Here is a 9,744-nt window from a genome sequence, read left to right as displayed (position 1 = left end):
TCCTGTCGTAAAGAAGAAAGAAAAAAACTCTTCAAATAACAAAAACACAGAGAGAAAAAAATGTGGGTTTTCCATATGAGAATGCAACTGATTAACAATAGAGTTCATATTTGCCTTGACATGTCACAAATGGAGAGAAAATATGTCCAATTGTCAACATATATAGATTAATAGGTCTCATTAGATAAATCAAATTTGGGTAAGAAAGTTATGTTATTTCCTAAAAAGTAATTCACCAAATAGTGGAGGCCGTGATATATACATTTTTTGTTTTTGTTTTGTATGGAATTAATTAATCGACTTTGCTTACGTGGGACAAAGCTTTTACAAATGCTTCAGGGACACAATATTTCTTGCATATTATTTTCATCAAATTCAAGCAGGGCAGGCAGAAACTGTAGACAATATATATATATATATATATGTATGTATGTATGTATGTATCAAAATATGTATATATTTTAATGGGCAGACCGCAGACCTTAATTAACACAGGCCCTCCATGGCCTGGTGGTGGGGGTGTTGACAGCTCTGACCGGACTATGTCATGGATTCAAGGGCTAGTAAAGAGGAGAAGAATGAGCAGACCTTAACTAATGGATGTAGCTAGTAGGGTCGTAATTAATTAATGGGCGGCTTTAGTTCTTCCTGGGGCATCTACATAAACATGCATACATACTTGAGGGAAATGAAGCATTTACTTTGCCAACAATATTAAATATATATGTGACCTTACATTTCCTTTACGTAAATGGCCGAATAAGCCTTGTACAGTTGTACTAGCTATCTCCTAAAATAAAGTCGTCTCTGTATGTATGTATATCTGTATATATATAGTAGGTTTAACCTACTCTATCAAGTATCAATGACTGGATATTCTTATGATTGGTTGAAGTGATAAAAGGATGGTCAAACCCCTCGCGGATCAGGCCAAATGGACTCACTAACCTTCAAAGTCCAAAATAGCAGCCTAAAATTCTGGAGCCCAATTTAACTTGAAAGCCCAAATGCAATGTGTTGGGTTGAAACTTGGAAGAGGATCACGACAAAGCGAGACTTATTAAAGGCCCAGACTCTACCTGGCTGAACGCAGTGGGCCTGGCCGAGTGTTGTTGAATGCCATCTCCGCATCGCTTTTGATTTTTTTTCAACACCTAAACTGACGATTGATGTAGACGCTAAAATCTACGATCAATTTGTTATCGTCGATCGAGGTCTATGACAACCCTACAAGATCAAAAGAGGATTGACCATCAAACTTGGACACCGGTGTGGTGTCGGCCGAACAAACTCCGATGGTCAAGTCAGTCAACGGTGGGAGGTATTTAAATGAGAGAAGTGAAAAACTTTTATATAGAGAGGGAGATACCAGGTAGTTCAGAGAGTAAATGAGGAGGACCCCTCCCCTATTTATAGTGTTTCCAATCAGGTGGTCAGCACCTGTTGACCGTACGGATGAACTTCTATATTGGGCCGTGATTGGACCTATGGCCTTGATACAGCTCTACAACCAATCCCTATGTGGGCCTTGGATTTACCCAAGACCTGAGTCAAACTGGTCATCAGGAGCGCACTTGGACAGTTCTAAACGGGGTCCATACATGGACTTTTACCCATGTATCCCATTATTTCGGATCAACGGTTTTTGGCCCATACAATCGAGAGCTACTGCGTAGTCTCTGTTATTCAACCGCAATTTCTCACATTCGTTAAGACATAAACCAATAGATAAATGGATATTACAGACAAAGTCATGTGTACTTCTGCATAAGTATTGTCAATAAAAGCTCGGTTCGTCACGAGCTTGAATCCCATTTGAAGCTCCTTTTTTTTTAAATATTTCCAGCTCGATTCATCTTGCTCGCAAACTGGCTCGATAATCTTTTATATGTATTTATGACATCTAATCTAGTCACCTTGTTAAGAAAAGAAAAGAGAGAGATTAGATCAGATGAGGACAAAATGTAGGGCATGATATTCTTAATAATAAAAAAAGATGATATTAGGGGCACATGGGATGGGATGGAGATCACATTCACACTACAGTGGTGCAGCAATCAGGCAACTAGCGTACCCGGACAAAATTCTGTCCATTAAAAAAATGTGTGAGCAAAGTTGCACCACAAGTAGAGGATAAGCTGCGGCTGCGCATCTGACAAAACTGCCAATCCTGAAAACGATCTCACTAATTAGTATTCCAATTGTTTGATTACACGCATAAGATTTCAGAAAAATTCGTACTCCCTATATCTTATATCATATACATATAATAAAATTATGTACATACAATTCAATCGTTGAGATAACTGCTAAAATTCTTATCATAATGACTAACTGATTCTTTGCATGATACTTGATGAAAAGCATTTGCACGGAAGTCATCGCGTCAACCAATTCCCAATCCCAAATCACTTCAATATTCTTTGGATCGTCTCAATTATTAAAGAATTGCTGCCCCACATGTCTTATAATTATTATTATGCACATAATGACAGGACGTTATGTGCAATGACAGAATGACCCTTGCTTGTCCACGTCGATTGTTTAATTGAGTGGGGAGTAGTTGGTCAATGTGGTTTAAAAGAATATCTCTGTCCTATCCGTACATGGAAAGGAAGGAAATAACTACTAAGGGCAGACACGGAAACGCCACGGTTTCGTCGTGATTGGGTGTGGGGCCCGTGTCTCTCCCTCCTCTCGTCCCTTGAAATAACCCTCTTCCCTCCTCTTCTCTTTCAAGCATTAATGTACGAATTTTTGTGAAGAAATTCAATTTCACGAGCAGCGGTATCGGCGAGGACATACGAATTACTCGGATCTTGATCGGAGGACGAGAGAATGAGCGCGAAGGTGCCACCAGTGAGGACACGCGTAGGGAAATACGAGATAGGGAAAACCATTGGTGAGGGTAGCTTTGCCAAGGTCAAGTTCGCCAAGAATGTTGACACCGGCGATTTCGTTGCCATTAAAATCCTCGATCGTGATCAGGTCCTCCGCCACAAGATGGTCGAGCAGGTATTGTTACATATACCTCTATTTATTCGTATAAATGCATGTATGAGGTTCATTCACCTCAGAAACTGGCAACAATAAAGGATTGGTTTTGTTTTTCGTAATCGAATGATTTTTTAAAGCTGATTTTCTGTCCGCTCGTTATGTATTCTGAATCTATCACGTTGGACTTGGATATTCTGGTGGATTCTACTCGCATAATTTCAATTCTTGTGTTTCCAATTCGATTTGTTACCTTTTTGAATATGCTCAGTCACTTTGTTGTCAATTAAAAAAAACGTCTAAATTAGTATAGAACTGTACAGTATAGGTGCAGTTATTTATCAGTTGTGGAGCGTATCCATATCTACCTTTTTTCTAATTTTTGACATTTTAAAGGATTTATATTATTACTGATATAAATTGTATTCTTACTAATTTCTCAATTTGATTGCTGTAGCTAACTTGTTTGGGATAAAGGATTTGATTGTGACACGGATTAATGCTGATTGGCTGTAGTGAATCAGTTATGACTTGACTTATGATTTATTGTTTCTATGATGGCAGATTAAGGGAGAAATCTCAACTATGAAGCTGATTAAACATCCGAACGTCATCAAAATTATTGAGGTATCATTTATTTCTGAAAATAGCATCGTAAATTCTAAGATATAAGCACAGTGTTCTACAGTAATTATAATATTACCGCGTAATCACTGATGTATGCTATTTAGTCTATATTTCTATGTTGAGTTAAATGAACTGAATACTCTTTGCTCTGTGCATGCACTAAAAGGGAATTTTACACTGCTAAAAATACTGTGACGATGAAGTATCATCAATAGATATATACTCGGGCATACCGCCTAAATGTTTATGCTTCGACTCATGTTGTCTTCTAATCAAGTTATAAGGGACTTTGCCAGTTTTCCTGGAGACTTCTTATCCTTTTTTGCGCAAATAATAGAAAGCTTTCATCATATGCCATAGATTTAGTACATTCAAATAGAAAATCATGCAGCCACCGTTACGAGCTTCAATCTGCAATGCTACAGGGTGAAATTATATGTATATTACATTTATTTCTAAACTTAAATTAGTTCCACAGAGTAGTTAACTGTTTTCATTTGTTTCCATGTAAGTCGTTGCTTCCATCTTTGTGTGGATGGTGGAGTTGGTCTTAAATGTGGAGTGAAGACAGCACACAGTAAAATCATTTCCTGTAAAGCTGCCGGTTACTTTTTGTAGGTTTGGTGCAGTTATTCTCTCTGTTTGGGGAGGAGTATTGCCATTGTTGACATGCAGTAAGTATGCATAGTTTGTGGTGCTTATCTGTGTTTGTGGAACTTGTGGTTAGGTTTGGGGGTATTGACCACTCTGCTAGTAAGATTAGGTCACGGAAATTGTCTTATTTTATTCACAGATGTTGGCTTCTATCATTAGCAAAGCCTGAGTATCTCACGGAAATTGTGGTTACACTTATTTCTCGTAGTCGTAGATGTGTGTGGGTTTTCCTTTTTCTTTTAATGACTAATTCTTTTGGCACTTCTATCAAATACGTCCAACGTAATTTAGCAGGTCCCGTTTGTTTTTTCAGGAAATTGTTGTCCATCAAAAGTTTTAAAAAAGAAGAAGAAAAATACATGCTTGACATCATAAATAAAATTCAGCCACTTCAGCCCATCAAAATACACTATACACTCTTTTTTTTCAACTTATTTTTATGTTTAGTTGGTTTTTGTGCTGCCCAGGTTCTGGCTAGCAAGAGGAAGATCTACATTGTTCTCGAATTCGTGGACGGAGGCGAGCTATTTGACAAAATTGTAAGATATATTTTGAGATCACATGATTCGGTATCCTACAGTACAAATTATTAGGTTTCTTACACCAACATACGTAATTGTTGATGTGTTCGAATATGTCTGTTTAACAACGTTCATAGTTGTATGCAAAAGTTTCTTATTTCGTCTTTGATCTTAGGCCAACCATGGGAGACTACGAGAAGATGAAGCCAGGAGATATTTCCAGCAGCTTATAAATGCTGTGGATTATTGTCACAGTAGAGGCGTTTACCATAGAGATCTGAAGGTTTGACGAATTCTTTTGAAGTGTCTATGACTTGAGGGATTTTCCAGCAATGAATCTGGATCACTGGGTAACTAATGCAAGGGAGAACCTAATTTATCATTCATTTTCAAATATATTTTTTGCAGCCTGAGAACCTTCTTCTTGACTCATATGGTATTCTTAAAGTCTCAGATTTCGGGTTGAGTGCATTGTCAAAGCAAGTACGGGTAAGGACTATTATTAATTGCTAGAATCCTTGAAGTTCATATTGTATAATTATAGCTTTGCTGGGGCAGTTTTATTTAAAGAAACTGTGTTGTGGTTGTAGAAGTATTCTCTACAACTTTACTTACCCATTAAACGGTGAATGCATAACCAAATGGCGTGTTACTTTTGAGAGGAATTTTTTAGCACATCCGTGTTTCCATTATATGCCGTTAAACAAGTTAGTTATGACTTATACAGTAAATGTAGACCAAAATGTGGTCCTCTCCATGAAAGGAATTTTTCAGTAGGACCATGTTTCTGTTACAGTGTTACTCTGCCTGCCCCATTTCTAGCATGGTTTGATTTCTTTTTTCCCATTCCCTGTTTCAGAAGCATTTTCTGTATCTTCCTATTTTCATTCTCTGCTAACTCAGCACAATGGCTGCTAGCAAGTTGCACATTTTGGTGGGTTACGGACCTTAGGTAATAGTCTGATAAGAGTTATAATAATTTATGTCAATTTCTATCAGGTTTTACTTGGTCTATTTCTTTTACGTTTGTATATCACATAACCAATACAGGTAATCATAGCAAGATGTATGCAATGACATTGAAATATTGAATCTTATCACGGTTTTGTAAAGAGGGGGATTTGACTATATATACTGCTGTAAGTGTCTAGTGATATGATTATGGCGTAAAGCCTTCTCTGTGCAGGGACAAGCTGTTAGAGCTACGTCTTTCTCTTGTCATTCAAAAGCTCTAATGATATAGCTTTTGTTAAATTTCCCGAGTATTTGTTGGGTATTTTACTTAAATTGGTTTGGGTTTCTTTGACTGAATCCTCAATGGTTAATCAAGGAAAACACTTCTAAGTTCGTGTTAGTTTTAGATGTTATCTGCCTTTTTCAAATATTATACTGTATGTATCACGTGTATATGAGGCTACCTCCTTTTTTAAGGAAGTATGGAAGTATGGACTATGGACTATGCTTCCTATTCAAAGGAAATACGAAGAAACTTTTTGGAATTGTATGCAATAAATGCTGACAGGGTAATGTCCTTGTTATATAGGAAGATGGGCTTCTTCATACTGCCTGTGGAACTCCAAATTATGTTGCTCCTGAGGTAAAACCATGGAGATTGGATATAATTATTCAACTATATGTCTATATGTGTTTTCTTTGCTCATGATATTTTCTGTTCAGGTGCTCAATGATAAAGGTTATGATGGTACATCTTCTGATATTTGGTCTTGCGGGGTCATTCTCTTTGTACTTATGGCTGGGTACTTGCCTTTCGATGAGGCAAATCTCATGGCTTTGTATAGAAAAGTAAGTATCACTATATTTGTTTCCTTTTCGCCTGATGATGAATATCACATTAAGTTTGTCAAATCAATTTTCAGATCTGCAAAGCTGACTTCTCTTGTCCATCATGGTTTTCGGCTGGTGCAAAGAATTTGATAAAGCGAATTCTGGACCCAAATCCTCTTACTGTGAGCTATCCTTCCCTGTTAAAGCTACTTATCCTTTACTGTTAAAGCTATTTATTTCCTATCTGGTTCTGTATTCATCATCGAAGTGCTATCAGATGAACATATGCAAAGGAAAATTTGAACTTGCTTCATTTTCCAAAACTGCATGCATTTTGTTGTTAAAATTGTGGTTGCTTTTTCTGCAGCGGATAACTATTCCTGAAATATTGGTAGATGAATGGTTCAAGAAAGGTTACAAGCCACCATGTTTTGATCAGGAAGAGGATGTAAATCTTGATGATGTAGATGCTGTTTTCAATGACTCAAAGGTGAGTCATATTAAAAGCTTGTCTGCTATATTTCCCTTTTCTGAGAATATCATTTTGAATGATCTACAAGTGACATTTATTGTGTGGGGCTTCAATGGTATATCTTAACCACTGCTAATAAGTTGAGTTTGACATTGGGAATTATTGTTTTGGATTGTCCCATGGGATTGTAAATTTGCAGCATTGTTTACTTGATACAGGAATGTAATGTGAGAACAATTTTATTTGCTCCTTCATGTCTTTGTTGATCTTGCAGGAATATCTTGTCACAGAAAGGAAAGAAAAACCAGTAACCATGAATGCATTTGAGCTTATTTCTAGATCACCAGGATTCAGTCTGGACAATTTATTTGAGAAGCAAGAAGTATGTCTCATTTTTATTATGTTTTCTACTGTTTCCACTTTTTCTTGTTAATTTATGCTTCCACACAAATGAATTATCATATCATTTTTGAAAAGTTTGTAACGTTGATTGAAAAAGCCAAAGGTGTGTCATTACAGTACAGAGGGATTGATAGGTTGATATTGTTTAATCAAACTCATGCCTTTTGGCCTATTCCATATCATCTTGCATGAGGTGCAACATTCGATTCCCCCCTCTTTCAAAAACTTAACATAACCCCATGATCTCTCGGAAGGAAAAAGAGCCATTTGGATATAGATAATCGATAGTTAAACAAGTCATTTGCTTTGTAATACTTTTGACCTGGATCTGCCCTTACTATTTCAACTAGTTTAAATTTTGCTATTGCTGTCTAATATACTCTCCTGTTTGGATATTATCAATGTCATACTTTAGGGCCTTGTGAAGAGAGAAACACGTTTTACTTCTCAATCTCCAGCAAATGAAATCATGTCCAGGATTGAGGAAACTGCGAAGCCTCTGGGCTTTAATGTGTGCAAGCGTGACTACAAGGTAATGATTTTGTCTTTCTTTCCTGTTGCTCATGTTACTTTTCTTGATTTGAGATATGGCCTACTTTTTACCAATTTCTAAACTGGCAGTTTTCATGCCTAAAAGTTGTCATTTCAAATTGTATGGCTTGTTGATTTTAAAACATTGCAGATGAAACTGAAAGGTGACAAAACTGGGAGGAAGGGCCAGCTTGCTGTGGCAACCGAGGTAAATGCATATTGTCCCATGGGTGATATAGGATCACTTGAGTTCTTTCTCAATGGAATTAGAAGAATATATATAAATTTATTTTTATGCTATCAAGAAAATACCTGGTTTACTTATTTCTGGCCTCATCCAACTCACTGTTGGGATACACTTTTCGGACCCCAGGGTCTAGGTATCACAACCCTCATGAGTTTGGATTGGTAAATGATCATATATGTATATATACACATGTATATATCATGTAATTTGTGGAAACAGGAATAGTTATTAGACAAGCTATTGGTGGGTGACACACTGATCCTGAAAGGATGATAATCCCCATTTTACTGCACCGTAAAGGCTATGATACCAGTGTGTCTTTCACTAAAACAGAAATTTGATATGTTCCTTAATCTTACATGGAAGGTAAGATGAAAGTAATTTAAATGGGAAGGGGCATCTTATAGCTTAAACTACTGACATGTAATTGCTTTAAAGATATACGATCTGATTCATAGTTCTCATCCTTATATTTTGATCCCATAAGAGTATATTTACAGTGGCCACATATGATGGATGAAAATGCCTCCGCTACATGTGTGAAGTGTGAAGTGTTCGTTGGCAAGTGGTTATCAAACCATACTTGAATCCATTGGTTTTTTCCCAACTCATGAACAATATTCAGGAAGCCAATTTTACTAGGCCTTAGTGACAAATCTGAAGCCTTGTTTATTTAGTCTGTTAAATAATAGGGAGTCTGCTTAGTCCAGACGGTGCCTTTTTGTTTGAATGATTGGATATCTGCTATTTTTCGGGCAATTAATTGATTGTTTTTCCTGCTCCAGGTGTTTGAGGTGGCTCCCTCCTTACACATGGTAGAGCTCCGAAAAACAGGTGGTGACACACTGGAGTTCCACAAGGCATGTCAATAAACTCACATTTTTCTTCATTTGATTGTTGGGAAAAAATGTTGGAATGAAAGTAACCAAATATTTTAGTCATGATGGTCTTAAAAGCAAAGAATCGTTGGAAAATCTCTCTTCCTTCAAGTTTAAACTAATGCTTTTGGTATCCCATTTCTTTGAACATGTGGCAGTTCTACCAGAGTTTTTCATCAGGACTAAAAGATATTGTCTGGAAATCAGAAGAAAAACGCGAAGAATAGAGGTGATTCTCTCTCTCTTTGCCTTATTGTGCCTGTCATAATAGAAGCTGTCCCATTTGGTCCAGTTCTTTACTTAGTTGATCCTTTTCACCGTGATCCAGTGGACATGTGAATATGAAGATTGTATAATATGTTAAAGTCGGTTGGCCTGGCTTGAAGCAAGCTCATGGCGATGCGAGGAGGAAGAAATTCAAGCCCTCCAAAGTGTAGACATGGTTACATTTCCCATGCTCCCCTTTTAAGTTCTCCAATTTTTGTACTTTCTACAGTTCTTGAGCTGAACCCATTGTTTTTTTGCGCAGAGATTCAGTTCAAGTATTTTATAGATTTTGTCCTTGATTCCGCCTTTCAGCGGGATAAATCATTCTTCTTATGAATAAATAAAAGAAGAGATACTTTGTGCAAA

The 9,744-nt window shown here is 37.0% G+C and overlaps 1 protein-coding gene across 2 annotated transcripts; it reads left to right on the top strand.

Moving 5' to 3' along the window:
• The first annotated feature begins 2,662 nt into the window (after nt 1-2,662).
• On the top strand, nt 2,663-9,744 carry LOC119982522 (CBL-interacting serine/threonine-protein kinase 9-like). Of its 2 annotated transcripts, XM_038825956.1 has the most exons (15): nt 2,664-3,015; nt 3,559-3,621; nt 4,743-4,814; nt 4,972-5,079; nt 5,205-5,285; nt 6,340-6,393; nt 6,474-6,599; nt 6,674-6,763; nt 6,949-7,071; nt 7,328-7,435; nt 7,871-7,987; nt 8,138-8,194; nt 9,019-9,093; nt 9,270-9,340; nt 9,440-9,744. In XM_038825956.1, exons 1-14 carry the CDS (start codon nt 2,839-2,841, stop codon nt 9,336-9,338), a joined length of 1,320 nt encoding a protein of 439 aa, XP_038681884.1. In that variant the 5' UTR covers nt 2,664-2,838; the 3' UTR covers nt 9,339-9,340; nt 9,440-9,744. The 2 variants fall into 2 exon arrangements, with proteins under 2 accessions (XP_038681885.1, XP_038681884.1); XM_038825957.1 differs by having other exon boundaries at nt 2,663-3,015; nt 9,270-9,744.

The sequence above is a fragment of the Tripterygium wilfordii genome, chromosome 17 (assembly GCF_013401445.1).
Source record: "Tripterygium wilfordii isolate XIE 37 chromosome 17, ASM1340144v1, whole genome shotgun sequence".
NCBI classification, from domain to species: Eukaryota; Viridiplantae; Streptophyta; class Magnoliopsida; order Celastrales; family Celastraceae; genus Tripterygium; species Tripterygium wilfordii.
This window is presented reverse-complemented; position numbering and strand designations above follow the sequence as displayed.

Coding starts and splice junctions, on each gene's coding strand:
- LOC119982522 (XM_038825957.1), top strand. CDS start 2,839: ATGAGCGCGAAGGTGCCACCAGTGAGGACACGCGTAGGGAAATACGAG. Junction 3,622..4,742: donor ACGTCATCAAAATTATTGAG/GTATCATTTATT, acceptor TGTGCTGCCCAG/GTTCTGGCTAGCAAGAGGAA. Junction 7,436..7,870: donor ATTTATTTGAGAAGCAAGAA/GTATGTCTCATT, acceptor GTCATACTTTAG/GGCCTTGTGAAGAGAGAAAC.